The 18,367-nt window shown below is 40.1% G+C and overlaps 2 protein-coding genes and 1 long non-coding RNA gene across 3 annotated transcripts; 2 read left to right on the forward strand and 1 right to left on the reverse strand.

Moving 5' to 3' along the window:
• LOC311604709 (putative olfactory receptor 2B8) lies at positions 1 to 1,131 on the forward strand. Its single transcript, XM_084794778.1, has one exon. It carries the CDS (start codon positions 126 to 128, stop codon positions 1,104 to 1,106), a length of 981 nt encoding a protein of 326 aa, XP_084650904.1. The 5' UTR covers positions 1 to 125; the 3' UTR covers positions 1,107 to 1,131.
• A 2,463-nt stretch (positions 1,132 to 3,594) lies between these two features.
• LOC311604720 lies at positions 3,595 to 9,921 on the reverse strand. The gene is made up of 2 exons (XR_014781622.1): positions 9,223 to 9,921; positions 3,595 to 5,337 (listed from the first exon to the last, which is right to left on the reverse strand). It is a non-coding gene; the product is annotated as an uncharacterized lncRNA (long non-coding RNA).
• A 3,986-nt stretch (positions 9,922 to 13,907) lies between these two features.
• Positions 13,908 to 14,855, forward strand: LOC311604717 (putative olfactory receptor 1F12P; the record flags this gene model as incomplete). Its single annotated transcript, XM_084794784.1, has 1 exon — positions 13,908 to 14,855. Exon 1 carries the CDS (start codon positions 13,914 to 13,916, stop codon positions 14,853 to 14,855), a length of 942 nt encoding a protein of 313 aa, XP_084650910.1. The 5' UTR covers positions 13,908 to 13,913.
• Positions 14,856 to 18,367: the final 3,512 nt, after the last annotated feature.

Consider the following 18,367-nt stretch of genomic DNA (forward strand, 5'->3'; position numbering starts at 1 on the left):
GCTGCTGCTGCTGCTGCTGCTGTGGAAAACAGCAACATAGCAAGCAGCTTCTGGCGAGCAGTAACGTGACGAGTTTCCCAACTAGGCAGCATTTGTTCAGGAGTAGAAGACAGAATAACCTCCAGATGAGAGCTGGCTCTCTTGCTTCCCACAGGCCGACTGCAATGGACAGAGCTAACGGCAGCATCTTTTCTGGGTTCATTCTTCTGGGCTTCTCCAACAGGCCTCAGCTGGAAACAGCTCTCTTCGTGGCCATCCTGATCATCTATTTCCTGAGCTTCCTAGGCAACAGTACCATCATACTGCTGTCGGTAGTGGATCTTCACCTCCGTACCCCCATGTATTTCTTCCTTTCTAATCTCTCTTTTATGGATCTTTGTCTGACCACTTGCACTGTCCCTCAGACACTGTTCAACTTCAAGGGGAAGGACAAGACCATCACTTACGGTGGCTGTGTGACTCAACTCTTCATCGCCCTGGGACTTGGGGGAGTGGAGTGTGTGCTCTTGTCTGTGATGGCTTACGATCGCTACGCCGCCGTCTGCCGCCCACTGCACTACCTGGTGATCATGCACCCGCAGCTTTGCTTACAGCTAGTTGTAACTGCCTGGCTCACGGGGTTTGGCAATTCCGTGATACAGACAGCACTGACCATGACCCTTCCCCTCTGTGGCAGAAACCAACTGGACCATTTCTTCTGTGAAGTTCCGGTGATGCTGAAACTAGCCTGCACTAACACCTTCATCAATGAGGCTGAACTCTTCGCTGTCAGCGTCTTTTTCTTGGTGGTACCCCTCTCCCTCATATTAGTGTCCTATGGCCACATTACTCATGCAGTTCTGAAGATAAAGTCAGCCCAGGGGAGGCGGAAGGCCTTTGGAACCTGCGGCTCTCACCTTCTGGTAGTAACTATCTTCTTCGGAACACTCATCTCCATGTACCTCCAGCCTCCCTCCAGTTACTCCCAGGATGTGAACAAAAGCATTGCGCTTTTCTATACGCTCGTGACTCCTCTGTTGAATCCCCTGATTTACACGCTGAGGAACAAGGAAGTCAAAAGTGCCCTGAGAAGAATGACAGGAAGTACAGAGTCAAGAAAGAGTTAAGGCAAGGCTGCCGTCGTAAATACTTAGGCTTCAGGAGACTTCTGTGTATCTAGAAACTGGTTTTAAGTTAAGCTAATAAATACTCATGAATCCTCTATGTACCAAGCACTGTTTTGGGAACTCAATTGGGTTGATAGATGAATTCCTAATCGGCGATCAAATCAGAGAGAAGTCTTGTCACTATGGAGTTGCCTTATGGAGAGATATAATTAAGATAAGGTAACATAAATTAGATATGTCACAGACTGCCACCTGGAATAAACAAATTATAAGTATATATAATTTCTGTATAATCATGTGGATCTTTTTTCCAAAAATGCAGTCTGTCATGACTGTGATCCCAGCACCAGAAAAAAAAAAGTTCAAAGCCATCCTTTGCCTGTAGAGTGAGTATCAAGCTGGTCAAGGATTCATAGTAATCCTATCTTTTAAAAAATGCAATCCAGTTGGTAAATCCTGAAACAAAAATTAGAGTGAAATGTTATCATTTTTAAACTAAAATTGTACTATTTTAATTGCCATGAATTGACTATATAATTTCTTCAAACAATATTTAGTGTTTGTGTTTGTATGTCTCTATGTGAATGAATATTTTCACAAAATCAATATTTATTAAAAATCTAAAAATATTTTAATTAATCAATGATTCTAAAGTATTTAAACATTTTACTTATATAAGTACAGTAGTATATACTGAAACAGATTTATAAAAGTAAAGTTAAAAAAACACAATCAAACCCTTTTGAAAACTGTGTTTATAAATATTTTTCTTGACTATTTCTTATTATAACAGCAACTTTGAAGGTTTGATATTATTACATTAATTAAATTATGGAACGAAGATTCCTTTGTATCAATTAAAATCAATTAGCAAATTGTTGAGCGAGTTCTGTAGTGATTTTTGTCTTTGTAATAGATAACATTTAGTGACTTCTGATTTTTCTTATTGTATGATACAAAAGACTTTTTTCTTTTAATGACATTTTATTGTTTTTTTTTAATTCTTAACAACTAGTTTCATTGAAAAACATATTGGTTTATGATACAAAAATTTCATACAACATTTTTTTAATTTATGGAGACACATTGTAAGGCCCTTGGTGGATGTTAATTCATAGATAGAGCCTGAAGCAATGGCTGTGTTTTGATGAAAAGTATAACTTTGACCTTTTCAATGACTCATCTATTATTAGCATCACTTTAAATTCCAAACCTATCACCTCCACTTTTTTTTTTTTCATTCCTGGGATAAAGCTTTTCCATAGAGAGGCTTCTGCCATCTACACTGTCTGGTTCTGTAGGCACAACACAGAGTTTTTATTTCCTTCCTTATTTTTTGTTGTCATGGTGTAGTTGTCTGTCTGCTTCTCTGCTTGTTTTTGAGACAAGGTGTCACTCTGAAGCCCTGGCTGGCCTGGAACTCGCTATGTACACCACAGAGATTCTTCTGCCTCTGACCCCTAAGTGCTAGAAATAAAGGTGTTGCTACCACATCTGGCCAGAAATTTTATTTCTGAGAGTCTTTGCTCTGTATATGTGTCCTGGAGCATGTGTGTCATCATCCTATATAACATCACCCTATGTGCAGCACAGACACATAATATCAGAGCAAACCTGTCCCTCCCTGTCTCCTGTCTTGTACTTTCTTTACATCTATATGGTGCATTATGTTGAATGATGGTCTTAAGGGCCTATCCTGCTACCCACCCTAGATCCCAGATAATGGCATGGAGACCTAACAGATTTATTCAACAAGCTTTAAGTTCTATAACTGGGCAGATATTCATCTATTCTCGCACAACTATGCTAGTCTGGCTACCTCGCACCCACGTGCCCTTTCACTTGCTCTGCCTTCTGCTGTAACTCTCTGTGCTCAGACTAGGAACAAAAGTCCTAGCTGCTCTCTCCTCTGACCATCGGCTCATAAGCTTCTCTATTAATCAACTCAAGAAAATTGTGGAGCAGTGTTTACACACCGTTGATACAGAAGACTCTTCAATGAGCGTGACAACGTCCACATCTGGACTGTAGCCAGATCGCAGAACACAAAAATCAGCATCTGAATACACAGTCCACAGAAACTCCCTCCAATGCAATTAAACATCTTTTCCAGAACTGTCCAGTTGTGCGACAGCTGAAGTCTTTACTCTGTTGTGGGTGGTACCCTTTCTCAATCAATTTCTTCATCCCCTGAAATGGTCTCTCTGGTAAAAATCTATATTTTTCGGTTCGGACTTATTCTTGACTCTATGATACCATCTGTCACAGTAAGTAAAAGCTTACTTAGTTTGGGGATCTTTTGCTGTCATTACACTAGTGCTTTGGAGCATTACAGTGTTGTTGTAAACATGACAATCCTGTCTTTCCTTCTACCCACAAACCTGTCTTTCAATTTCAGCTCATTACTTAACACACATAATACAGCTATATATTTTTTCAATCTGGGGTGTAACAGTAAAACAAAAACAAAACTTCTTCATAGTTTCACCTGATTAAAATTGATTTTTATTGTAGAACCTCACCATACAGTTTTTTTTTTTTATTAAGACCATAACTGTCAGCTGTAGTAGATGTAAACATGTTTCTGTTTTTATCCGAAGTGTGGGATGGGGGAACAGACTTGTGAGAGAACAGGTGATGTTTATCCACTAGAAGACTAAACCACCTCCTGTGGGGGCTTGGTTGTTGCCAGCTGAAACACATCTTAGTACAGATTCTGAGAGGAGATATATATATATGAGCCCAAAACAGGAGGTGGGGCTTTTGGGGTCTTTGTATTGTGTGCCTGTTCATCACTCTACTTCGAGACACTCTTAGAGAGAACCGCTCCAGAGAACACTTCAGGGGTCCGGGTTCCAGCTGCTGTTCCAGGCTCCAGCAGCAACTTTGGTTGAATTGCTGGTCTGCTGACATCCTGCTGACTACGAGAGGGGAATCGCTCCCAGGAACTGAGTCCAAAATGGTCTACTTCTCCTGTTCCCATTAACCTTGTTTCTTGCCTATCTAGGGTAGGTGGGTTGGAAGGGAGGTATAAGCATTAAAGAACCTCGAATAAAGTAGGTTTGGAAAAGGTTGACGCCTACATTCAGCTTCTCACTTAAGGACTGTATTTTATAACTTATCTTTAGCAAGTCTCTCTTTCACAATGTCATTTGAGTACTCTTGAACTTTGAGACAATTGGTAAATAAAATAGGGGTAGGTTAAAGACAAGTACTACCGTATTATGTCAGTCCATGCCATAACCAATGGAGCTAGTAAGTGATCAAGGGGTTGGTAACACACAGAGTGTATCCGCTTGTGGTGGTTTGAATATGTTTGGCCCCCATAGACTCATGTGTTTGAATGCTTGGCCCATAGGGAGTGATAGTATTAAGTGGCCTTATTGGAGTGGGTGTGGCCTTGTTGGAGGAAACGTGTCACTGTGGAGGCGGGCTTTGAGGCCTTCTATATGCTCAAGCTACACTCAGTGACACAGTGTCCTTTTGCTGCCTTTGGATCAAGATATAGAACTCCCAGCTCCTTCCCCAGCACCATGTCTGTCTGTCTGCCATGCTTACCTGAACTACAGCAATGACAAACAAAGGTTATGTCTCATGCCAAGCAGGACACCATGAGACACAGAGAGATGTCGTCACTACTGATAATAGCACCAAACTGAAAACCTATGGATTGTTTGTTTCCACATCTTTTCCATTCATACCCTCAGACTATAAAACCTAAAATGACAGAAAGCAACCTGAATGAATGTAAGTTGAATACCAGGGTTGGTCCAGACAGACTGTCCTCATCATGAGAGTAGAAGTCAGCACAGCACCAGTAAGGTTAGCATGACAAATTAAACACTTAAGTGTTCTTAAACACATAGCCAATGTATATGGACATTTGCTGAGATCTGGAGATACATGGGAAGCTCAGGTCTTGAGTAAAAGCTCTGCAAAAAAAAGAAAACTGAATTGTATTGTGTCTATGGAATAGAGACTCGCTGGGGGAACGAGTCTTGTCTCTTTATTACAGTTTCTTCTATTATGGCATTTGTATCTCGGGAGATGGCTTGCACTAAAAGCATGGGGAACTAAGCTGGTTTTCCCAGGGCCGTGCTTCACATTAGCATGGCGGCCACAGAAATTGTCCGTTTATGATTCCAGCTTTGTAGGATGGAAACAGAATCCCAGGGTCTTACTGACCAGTGCAGCCAAAATGACAAGTTCCAGGTTTATGAAGAAACCTTGTCTATAAAGGAAAGAAGGAAGGAAGAAAGAAACAAACAGATAAGGTGGAGAAATAGCTGAAGAAGACATCCTGACTTTACCATCCGACCTCCACACACAAGCACACACATGCTCACAAACATACACAGAAAGACAACTGGCAACATTTGAAGTCGTGTGAATCAGAGGACAAGACAAGTAAGAAGCCTGAGGAATAACAACAGAACCCGAAATTGCAGTGCATGTTCAGGTTCTGTTTTTACCCTAGTGTTGGTTAGCTTCCGGCTGACTGTGTCCCACTGTGTGATACCTTTCTGATGACTGTCCCATTTCCCGCTGCAGCTAGTGTATAAGGTGTTGCACTTCTTCATATCATAACAGGAAGTTTTACTCCTGGCATCTCCATTTCTGTTTTACAAAAGGAAAGCATCTTATCTTCATCATTTAGAAGCATTGAGAAAGGTTTTTATCGATGGTCTCCATTAATGTTTTTTTCTGTTTTCAATTTCATTTCTTTCTACTCTAAATTGATTTGCTTCTTTGTTTTGTGCTGACTTTGGATTTCAGTTGCTTTTCTTTTTCTAGTCTTCTAAGGTAAAACTTTACCCTGTTGGTTTTAGGTCCTTTTTCTCTTCTAGTGATGCATCCGTATTTTTCCCTATATGCACTGCTTTCATGGCATCTCAGAAATTTCAATAAATTATCTCTTCGCTTAGCTCAGTTGCATTTCAACTTTCTCTTCACATTTCTTGTGTAGCATGGATGTTGTTAGGAAGTACAGATTAGAACTAGAGAGATCACTCAATCGTCACGACCTTTAGCTGCTCTCCCAGAGGACCAGGATTCAGTTCCCAGCAAGCGTGTCAGACAGCTCCCGCAACTGTAACTATAGCTCCTGTTTAATCTATAGCCATGTGGGGCTCCTTCAGTTATTTGTTTAAATTAGGTTCCAGTTTACACTTGTCTGAGTATGATTTCAGAATTCACATTATACTACTTCTATTTCTTTACTTTATGAAAGTATGTTTATAGTTGAGGGTATGAACTATCTCCATGGCTGTCCCATATGAAATTTGACAGAATGCCTAGTCTCATATTCTTAGATAAAGTAGCCTTTAGCCCTTGATGCAGTCAATTGACAATGCTGTGGAATTTAGCTTTCAACTAACTAGAACTGCCTTCTAGAACTGTCTGCCATGATAGCAAGTATTGTGATTAATCTTGGTTGTCAGCTTGATTGTATGGAAAGACACCTAGAAAATAGGTAGAGAAAACTCCAGGGTATGTTAGTAAGGGTACTTTCAGAGAAGATTGACATATCAGCCAGTAAAGATGCACTCTCATATGGTTAGCATTGTCCAATAGGCTAGGGGTCTGGGTGAGTCAATGAAACAGAAGGGAAGACTTCACAGTCAAGCACACTTGGCCCTTTAGCTGCTACGCTTTTATAAAGTGCTGCTACAGGCTCCATGGATATCTGAGTCCAGCATCTTCAGCCTCTGAACAAAACCTCTTTGGGTCTTCCAGATCTTCCTCTTCAAGTTGGGATTGTATCATGGGTCCCTTTCAGTCTCTAGCAGCTCTCTCTCCCCCCTTTCAGGTAGTCTTCCCAGCCTCTAATCCTATGAGTCAGTTTAATCAATTCCCCTCATAACTATCTATGTATTCTGTTGGCTCTATTCACCTGGAGGACCTTAATACCATCAGCAGTAAAGATAATGAATTACCTGACGATAATAGTGGATTCACCAATTTCATCTTATGGTTTGATCACTGCTTGCCTTGTATATTTTAAAACCTTGTTGTCAGGTGTGTGCACTCCAAAGATAGTTAGGTCTCCTTGGGTATTTCACCACATTCCTCATTATTGCTGGTAATTTTTATGCTTTGAAATCTTCTCTATCTGAAATCAATATAGTCACTAGAACTATGTGCTTCTATGCTTGAATTCATAATCAGTGTGGAATATTTATAGATAATATAGTTGAGCCTAATCTTTTGAGCCACCCTGGCAACCTTGGTATTTTCATTGAGGTTTAAGGTTATTATCCACATAGTTGGATGAGTATCTATCATATTTGCTAATGTTTTGTCCTCGCGGCCCTGGTCCTTTGTTATTGTATTTGTTTTCCACTTTCATTTTTCCTTATATTTTTTAATTACACATTTTTATATCATGACACTGGATTTCAATAATAAACTTTATGGTTGAAATAGTTTATAATCTTAATCAGCTTCCCTAAAGTTTGCATTACTCATCTACATGTGTTTTTATAAAACTGCTTCACAGCTATACAAGTATCTAATAATAACAAAATAGTCCTAATTCCTCTTTGCTGTCCCTTGTATCATTGCTATAATTCATTACACATATACATCAGCATGTATAATACGTATGCTATGTGTATATACATCGATACTATGTATATGTGAAAGTAAGCATTGTTGCTCAGTTGATAAAGTATGTACCTAGCATGCATGAAGCACTGCATAAACTAGGAAGGAGGGGCAGAACCATAATTCCATTACTCAGAATGTGGAAGCAAGAGGAACAGGAGTTCAAAGGCATCCCCAGCTACATAGTGAGTCCAGCATCAGCCTGGACTACAAGAGATCTTATCTCTAAAAAATACATTGTTTGATTCTCAAGGTTTAAATAAATAGCCTGTATACTAAAAACTTAGCCATTAGCTATTAAAAAGTAAAGCCTAGAGGGAGACATTTAGGTAACTAGAGAAGTTCTCTGCAGGAGTTATTGAAACACATATACTCTCTCCGCCCTCTTCCCTCCCCCCCCCTCTCTCTACCTCCCTCTCCCTCTCCGTCCTCCCATCCTCCCTCCCCCCTCCCTCCCTCTGTCCCTCCTTCTCTCCCTCCTCTTTCATCATATGAAGATGCCCAGGTTATTCTACTAGAAGACAGGGGATAATATCAAGCAGACATAAACCATCCAACGCCAGTGACCCCAAGCTGACCCTGTACCTAAGTCATACAAATGAAATAAAAGGCAGAACTACTCAACTTTGTATAGCAGATTTCTGATGTACCTAATTGCACACTATATAAATGACTGGTGTTAAGCCATTTAGTTTTCCAGAGATTTGTTATACAGAAAACCACTTGTTGGTGTAGACCTTTTGACAGTTAGAGCTGTGCATTATAAGAATAGCAGTAGCAGGGAAGCACCAGACAAACTGGCCGTCTTCCCCGTGTGTATCCAGAATCCTGGAACAGAACATTTCCAAAACCATTGGTATTAGCCCAAGGAAAATCTAGGCACTGAGCCTATAAAAGCTCATTCCACTATCGCATTAGTGCCAGTAGTGAGGAATAGAATATATGATAAAAATACATGAATCCTAGCCACATATGCATGTCCTCATCTCCTCTGTCACAAAATTGGTCCTTGAATGTCAGGCACAATTGAGAGTTTAGGAACTTGTGAACCGAAGGAAGATAATGCTGATAGACTGCTTCAGTCATGGAGCAAGAACTCTACATTTAGGAGGTCAACCCTGCTGAAGAAGAAATTCCTCAAGCTGTTGTGATAGTTGTTGTTTGAGTGTGTCCTGAGAGTGCGCAGACAAGCTACAACCTTCTTGGAAGCACACAAACAATCACTAGATACTTTCTCTGAATCTCCCTGGAGAACCATCCTCCGCAGTACTGTCCCTACAGTGACAATGTGGAAAACCACAAAGGAGGTAAAATAATTATTTCTGGAGTTCAGGGACTTCGTCAAGATTGGGTCCCCACAGGGCTCCAAGTGAGCTTTAATGTGGAGAACTCCTTTGGTCACTGTCATTCACACTGTACCATTTGTGACCCACTTAACCACTATCAACTCTCTCAACTGTGAGCATTCTGAGGAAAGGGAAACAGACCCGCATTCTGTATTTTTCATTACCTCCAAGTGAGACTTAGAAGTTAATTCACTGAAACAAGTCGTATGAGCGCCTGGTAAGTGAACATGGGAAGCGAGCAGACCTGGAAAACAGGAAGAAAATACATCATTTTTTAAGACAAGCACAAGTTGAGACTGTAGGTAAGGCCTATGAGCCACCTACAGAATTCATTAATCAAATAGTGGATGCCTACCTCTAAAGATATGAAATCCAAGATTCGGTAGAGACGTAGCAAAGAATGGACTAGATTTCAAGTCCAGAAATTCTGTCAGAGACTGTAAGAATAGTATCTTAATGTCGGGGAGCTTGCTTAGCATGTGTGAGGCCCTGAGTTCAGTCTCCAGAACTCCAAAAGGAAGGGGAAGGAGGAGGGTGGGAGGGAGGGAAGGAAAGGAGGAAACGAAAGGAAGGATGGATGGAAAGAAAAAAATCTTGCTTCAATTCCTGGATCTACTAAAACACATTGCCTGCATAATAGGACCCCAATACACATGTGACAATAATACAAATGAAGACATGATTATAAGGTTGCTGTGATTATTAGCAAGGGTTGAAAATGGGTGGCGTGGCAGAATGCTGGATGGTGCTGACTACCGTGTTTTACATCTTGGCGAAGGATCTATGATTTCCTGCATTGATGTAGAATTTACTCAGCTGGCTTTGTGTACTCTTACTTGATTTATACTTGTAGTAGAAAAAGATACTCTTTCTTAAGGAAAAGTGAAAGGCGTGGTGCCCTCAATGGACTGTGATTGCTGTTCCACCCTTTATGTCTTGACATGGCCACATATGACTATGCAACAGAAGTATCTACAGCGTAGTTCTGCCTCTTCTTGTGCACCATAAATTACTGAGAAGCCACTTTCATTCCTTGCAGGATATGGTTGTAGAATAGTCCCTTTATGCATGCTCTGCAAACTCCTGCTTCATTATTTAGACATGTCCTTTGACAGAACCATACTAAGAGCTTAAGAGAACCTCTAGTAATCTGCATGGATGAAAATAAAATGGAGGAAGTACTAGAAAAAGAGTATCTGGAGTTGAGATTTCTAAGCAAACAGCAAGAGTATGTATGACCTAAACCATAATTGAATGAAGGAGCCTATGTCTTTAGAACTAACTGGAATTGGAGTTTAGTTCAGCATGGCATGAAGGTCAATGGCACACAGAGAGATTGAGGCATGAGGCATGGATGATGCACATACTGTAACTTTATTCTCTTTTTCTCTAAATCTATTTTTTTCCTCCCTCTGAGTAAGCAGGTGTCATCTCTTGTACAGTTCACACAGCATAGAGTGACCATAGTTTAAATCCTAAATATTCGTACTTGCTCTATCCAAGAACCAACCCCACTTCACCCGGCCAGTCCCTGACTACCACAAAGTCTCCCAGGCAACAGAGCAGAGACTTGTAAAAATGAAAGAAAAGACAGAAGTTGTATTCTCTTAGAACTTTCTCTTTTAAGTTGAACTGAAGAATTCACATGCTGGAAGTAGCTATTCTCAAGGCAGAGAATACTAAAACCTATATCCCGGAGGCTGGTGCTGTGGACAACAAAGATCACAAGGTTGCCCGTCAACCATGTATGTGGAAGGAGTGATGCCACTGGCATTGAGATTGCAGAAGCAGGCCCTGGCAGAATAGTAGCAAAGAGAAGCCTGGATTAGAATAGGGCAGATAACAGGTTCCGTTACCAGGAAGAGGACTGGGAGCTCATATGAGAACTCCCTGGGACCATAAATGAAATTATAGTAAGAGATAAAAGCAGCCATTTCTCTTGGGACAATGTGATGTGAAAATGGAACAAGGCACAAGAAAAGAGGTTTTAGAGGTTAATATTTTATTAGTTCTGCTTCCTAAAAAGCTCATAGCTTGCCTTTTGCTTCATCTGTGGTCTCCTGAGAATCTATTACAAAAATCATATCCTTTATGCTCTTGACATATGCTAGAGAATGTATATTCAACTGAAATTTTAAGTGCTGCATGGGAAAAAAACTGCCAAGTGATATAATTCCATCTTACCTGTGTTTCCTGAAATCATATCTGTCTTCTAGCATAAGAGCTCTTATAAACAGTAGGTTGGAATTTTATCTACTATGTTAAGTCTTCAGACTATGGAAAGATAGTCTAATCATTTCTGGGAACTCCTCCAAAATTCTCCCTTGATCTGTGTGTTCTCTGGAGTCCAAAGCCCCAGTGCTCTCTTGCACTCAGATTCCCACTTCATGATTCAGCCAACGGCAAGTGATCTGGGAGAGTCACTTCATTTTCTTTAGTTTTCACCAACAGACTTCAACCCTCTACCGCAGACACAAGGCCGTGGACTGTCCAGCAAAGGAGTTTCCTATGGTTTTTAACTTACCTTCTGTGGCATGCAATTCATTCCACTAGAAAAGATCTTAGTCTGACTCAATTAGTAAATTAAAAAGTGCTTATAAAACTTAGTGTGGTTAAAAGGTGAATAAGATTTAGTTTATATGCTTTCCAAAAAACTGACTCTATAGTGCATTGCCAGAGAGGCAATCACCATAGATGTACACTAGGGAACACACTTCTATCTAGTAATAGCAGAAAAGGTGCCTGAGTCTTAAATAACATTCATTGATTTATTCAACAACATACTAAAGACCTATGCTAGATACTATTCTATGTATTAGTAGTTTAATTTTTTCTATGCATATGAAGTTTACATTTTACATGATCAGATTCAAATAAAAAGAATGGAGAGAAAAGAGTATTCCAGATAATAGAGTTATATGAAAACAGCGTTGTAATTTAGGAAAGTTTTACATAGGGTAGTAGATTTCCAAAGTGGAAAAAGTCATAGAGAGATACAATTTCAATGTGTTTCAGAAAGTTATAAGAGCAAAAAGTGCTCACAGGAAGATATAAGGCTTGAGAGGCAAGGAAGGAAAACGAAGAACACCGAGCCGTGATAGATACAGAATTAGGAATCTGGATTGAATTGAATTTGAAACACCGGAAGTTTTTTGTTTTCACATGATCCTGTTTGTCAGTCCTTGTTTTTTTTCCTACACAAGACAGTAGAGCTTTGTTGAGTGCAGGAAAATGAAATTATGATGTTCACAGCAAAATAGATAAAGCTAGTGGTCATCGTGTTAAACAAATAAGCCAGACTTAGAAAGACAAATAAATATTGTATGGTTTCTCCTATATACAAACTGAACTATAAGAGGAAAGGGGGTGTTTAAAGGGAGGGAGAGGGAACAGAAGTTGGTAATTGATGAAAGCAGAGGACCAGCAAGAAAGGGAAAGAGGGATGAAGGAAGTCATAGAGGAGGTGAATAAGAACAAAGTATAATGATGATAACATCTAAACATCATAAAAAGACCCATTTCCTTATATACTAACCAAAAAATATAACTGTGAAAATCAGTTTAAGAAGGAAAGTGGACAAATCTTTGTTTTAGATTGAAGGATCATCCTACGGGAAGGGTGGAAGCAGTGCTCCAAGGGGGAAAGACTATGGGAAGGAAGGCGGACCAGAAGTTGATTGCAGAAACCCAGAGCAGAGACAGTAAGTCTAAGTGGACCGGGCAGCCCATGGGTGATGGGGTCCACAGGTGACAGGGGCCCACAGGGAACAGGAGCCCACAGTGACAGGGCAACACAGATGATGGAGTCTGGTTTCAACACTGACTTAAGCCCACATTCTACCGTCTGTTCCTACTTTAACAAAAGGAGCCATTAACTTTGTCAGACCAAGGGGTGTGATTCAACAGCGGATACTCAGGCAGGCACACACAGTGCCGAATATATAAAATAACTAGAGGAAGAAATGGCTGTAAAAATAAAAGGGGAATAATTTGGTATTTACAAGAGTGGGGAAGGAGGGAAACAGAAGCCAGATGGGGTAATGGAGTATGAGCAAACTACATATGAATAGAAATATCATAATGAATCATCGTACTTTGTACAACTAATGTACACTAATAAAGAAGCAGTAAAAGAGCCTCTGCCTACTGATCAGAGAGAGATGAAGACCCATCGAGCACTCTGATGGCGCAAGATTAGAGCAAAAGAAACTAGGCACAAAGACAACAGATGAGACAGAGAGGCACACTCAGGGCTCAGTGAATGTTGGTGGAGAGCAATAGAGAAGAGACAGGATGGTCTAAAAGATCATGTTGGCTCTGTTTCTTAACAATTAAACTTTATTATACTTTATTATATTTAAAGGAAACAAGAGTGAACCTTCCAGTATCTGTTTCACGGGATGGATCCTTAGGTGTCTCTGGCCTGCGCGCTGGTCCGGACTCTTCGCTGATCCTTTTCCCAATCTAAGTGCCCTTGAGCTTGGTCCGAACCTCCTGTCTCCTCTTGTCCTCACTGCCTGCCTGTCTCTCACGTGCAAGGGCTGGTCCTCTCCTCCTATGGAGGGTCGATTAGAAACACAATAATTCGGGTGGAGTCCCCCAGTCCGCTTCCTGAATTCCAGGCCCAGGATGCCTCCACCCAGTCTATCTCAATGTTAATCTCAGGGAGTATCCAGGGTGTGTCCAAGGGCAAAGCCTGCCAAGACTGCTTTCACAAAGTTTACAATCCTTCCCACAAGATCATTTGGTAAATGGGGCTGAGATTGGGTAGATAGTTAAGGAAAACAATACAAAGGGAAGTTATGTTTTACCAAGTGAAACTTTGTTTTCTGTATAGTTCACACAGGTACATCCAATGGAAAGGGGAAACCAAACCAGCATCTCTGAGTTTCTCCTCCTGGGCTTCTCAAGTTGGCCAGGTGAGCAAGGGCTTCTCTTTGCACTCTTCCTGTGTCTCTATTTAACAGGACTATTTGGAAACCTACTCATCTTGCTAGCCATTGGCTCAAACAATCACCTCCACACACCCATGTATTTTTTCCTTGCCAATTTGTCCTTGGTAGACCTCTGCCTTCCTTCAGCTACAGTCCCCAAGATGTTACTGAACATCCAAACCAAGTCTCAATCCATCTCCTACCCTGGATGCCTGGCTCAGATGTACTTCTGTATGATGTTTGCTAACATGGACAATTTCCTTCTCACTGTGATGGCGTATGACCGCTACGTGGCCATCTGCCATCCTTTACACTACTCCACCATTATGACCCCATGCCTCTGCACCTCTCTGGTGGCTTTATCTTGGGCCATTGCCACCTTTAATCCTCTCCTGCATACCCTCATGATGGCCCGACTACATTTCTGCTCTGAAAATATTATCCGCCATTTCTTCTGTGACATCAATTCTCTCCTCCCTCTCTCATGCTCTGACACCAGTCTCAATCAGTTGATGGTTGTGTCTGTGGTGGGACTGATATTTGTGGTGCCGTCAGTGTGTATCTTAGCATCTTATGGCCGCATCGTCTCCGCTGTGATGAGAATTACTTCTATAGAAGGAAAACTCAAGGCCTTCTCAACCTGTGGATCCCACCTTGCCTTGGTTATTCTTTTCTATGGTGCCATCGCAGGAATCTATATGAGCCCTTCACCCAACCATTCAACTGAAAAAGACTCAGCTGCATCAGTGATTTTTATGGTTGTAGCCCCTGTGTTGAATCCCTTCATCTACAGCTTAAGGAACAATGAGCTGAAGGGAAGTTTAAAAAAGGCTCTTGGCCACAGCAAAATACTTTGCCAGTGATTTGTAGAGCTTTGAAAAGAGTCCAAAAGGCAGGAAAGCCTGCTGATGTCATTATTTGTATTGCCATTTTAAAAGCTAACAGTAAATGCTTAATGATATTTGTTACCGACCTCAATTTGCTACAGATTCTAAAGACTGACATAACCATGGATCTTATCCATTTGAGCTCCATAATATTTTATTACTGTATACAAATATTTAGAGTTTAGAGCCCTGAAAAGTTATAATAAAATATGAAGTCAGCTTTTGAGTGTATTGTTAAGACAGCCCAAATTTGCCAGATGTGGTGGAACACCCCTATAATCCTAGACCTCAGGAAACAGAAGTAAGAGGATCATTAAGGGTTTGAAGGTAATCTGGTCTATAAAGCAAGTTCCGGGACAGCCAGGGATAGATAATGAGATCTTGTCTCCAAAAAACAAACAAAACAACAACAAACAGAAAGAAAGAAAGAAAATTAAAAGTCTAAATTAATAGAGGTAGGTGCCACAGCGAGCACAGAATGGCTCATTCCCCAGGATTGCATGCCAATAATGATTGACAGAAGTATGTAACAATATTTGTTATGCATTTAAAAAAGCATTAAAGAATAAAGTCACTGTTGTGAAAGGCCCATACTGGAAGGACACTCATATGCTTTACCCAGTAGTTCTACTCCTTGGAAAAATGCTCATGCATGCGAGACAAGAAGATTCATAGAAACAGATGCTCTCTACAGTAAGGACAATGATCTAAGATAGTATTTCAATTTTAAATGACTGAGTTAATTAAGTATATAGCAAGCAAAAGTAAAAGAACAAATAGCAAGTGGCAGATAGGAAATGATCTTCAAATCAGGAGTTTACAACATCCAGCAGTGTTGATGGGAGTATCATGATTCAGAGAACAAGCAAAGGTGACGTGAATAAAACAAGAGCATGCAAACAACTAGCAGAAACAAAACAAGGACATCTGAGCAGCCAATTGAAGTTCTCAACTTAGCTTTCTCTTCATGGATATGCTCCTTCCTTCCTGTTTCCATTGCAGACATTTTTATGTCATGTGATAAACAATTGAGCCTTGTGCTTTGTGGAAGACTCTCTGGAGATCATGTACACTGTTGGCTTGTTTTGTTTTGTTTTTGTTTTTTGAGACAAGGTTTCTCTGTGTAGCCTTGGCTGTCCTGGACTCGCTTTTATAGAACAGGCTGGCCTCGAACTCATAGCAATCTTCCTGCCTCTGCCTCTCAATTGCTGGGATTACAGGTGTGTGTCACCACACCTGGCTCACTGTTGTCTTTTCAAATGTCCTAATGAGCCTTTGTATTTTGGGTTTCAGCCTAGGTTTGTGTTCTGGAAGTGTTTTCTAAGACAATACTGCTTCCACATGTAGCTAAGCATGTAGGGTAGCTGCAGCCTTAATCCAGGGATAGCCAATTTGTGGGTGACTGTTGGGACTCTCAATAGCAAAAGGATTTGTGGTTAGAGTTGACAATAGATTTCCTGAAAACCTTAAGTCATTGATCATTCAATAAATAATATATCACTTGTGTAAGGCACTAGGAATAGTGAGCAAAGCAAATGTGATTATTGCTTTCATGGAGACAGTTGTGCTAGAGGCAGTAAATAAATATACTGATGAGTGTAATGTGGAAAAGGTAGTCAGAGAAATTCTTTAGAGGATGCCACATGTGTGTCTCACCCTAAAAAAAAAAAAAAGAAGGAATTTAGTCATGAAGTTAGTAAGTGGGAAAAGCATTTCAGGTCACAAAGGTTATGGAGCTCTGTCCTGTGGGTATGGCATGCCTGTTGCCACCTTAAAATTAGAGAAGCTGTGATAATCCATACTGAGGACATCACAAGATTGGGCCCAATAATACTTCTTAATAAGTAATATCCAGTACACACACACACACACACACACACACACACACACACACACACACACACGCACAAATATTCCATAAAAGTAAGCACATAGTCTTCTGCTCAACACTAGTTCTACTTTTCTGAATAGTGTCTGTCATAGAAGGCATTAAGTAACATTTGTAGCAGAAAATGAAAAGGAGAAGACAAAATGAAGACAATATTTTCAGTTATTGGATTGGGAGAGAAAAAAATTTAACACTGAACTGACAAGTATAGGCAAACAAGAACATTGCCAGTGTATTTCATGATGAGTGACTAATAAAAGTTTATACTATATATACAAAGTTTTCTGCTTTTATAGAAAGAGAATATAATTATGGAAAACAAAATACTTTTTAGATTTTCCTACCACTGTTCCTCAGCACATATCAAGTCACAGCATATCTTCAGTTGTATCATGTTAGAATGCTTGATATATTTAATTTCTGTTTGAGTCGCTGGCTTGAGTTTCACTTTTTTTTTAATTGTGATGTGGATCAGGTACTGTAATCCCAACACTTGGTGGGTGGAGGAGGAGGATATAAAGAGTTCAAGGTCATTCTCAAATACATAGTTTGAAGCCAACTTGGACTTTATGAAATTTTGTCCAAAAGAAAAAAAAATCATAAAATGAACTTTGGCTTGTGTTTAAGATGGTTCCTGAAATGGCCCCAAACATTACATGTGCTATTTTGTACCACATGCTTTTGCAAAGTGAAATTCTTAGTATTGTCAATTTTTTAAAAATTGAAATAGTGGTCAATTCTGAAAAGCACTGAAGATGCTATATGTCTGTGTCTTTATCCTCTGGCCTTTCTGTCCCCAGTGAACCTCTGTCCAGCAGTCTCTCTGATTCCTTGTCCTCTGCATCCTTGGCATATTTGCAGTGTCTCCACTTAGCCACAGTGTAGTCTTGATAGATAATCCATTGGTCCACATTTTTTATTCTTCTTCTCAACAAATTCTCAGATAAATTATGCTCCTGCTATCTCACTTTCTGGATTCTTGGTGGGTTTTTTTTTTTCCTATATTGAGACAGTATGCTAGAATATTACCAAAACCAAAATAGTACCAAATATGTGACAGTATATATTACTTTTTATTGTTTTATATTTATATATTTTTTCCTCCATAGACTTTTTATTTCTCAAACCTGGAAGACAATCTGCTTAAGTACTGTTTGTTATTGGTGATTCTTGAGGCCTGCTTCAACTTTTTGCATAACCATAGCCCCTCTGTTGAGACCTGCTTTAGTTTTTAGCATAACCATAGCCCCTCTGTTGAGACCTGCTTTAGTTTTTAGCATAACCATAGCCCCTCTTCTAACACCTGCTTTTGTCTTTAGCATAACTGAAGCCATATTCTTTTTAGTCTCCAGTTTGATCTTGAAGTGAAATTGAGTTCAAGTTCTAAGACTTTGCCTGCCTGACACAAGAATAGCCTTTTACCTACAATTCAATACATGCTGCTTAGAATAAAACCATAGATGTTAAATGCATGCTCTGCTTGAGTTAAAGATAAATGTATGTTCTATTAGAGTTAAACTGCAATACCCTGCTATGTTCCTTTCTCCCAGAAAACTGAAAAGTCCCCAAAAGTTCCCCAGCCAAACAGCTTAAAACACTT

Source organism: Acomys minous (genome assembly GCF_964271855.1).
Source record: "Acomys minous genome assembly, chromosome: 9".
NCBI lineage: Eukaryota > Metazoa > Chordata > Mammalia > Rodentia > Muridae > Acomys > Acomys minous.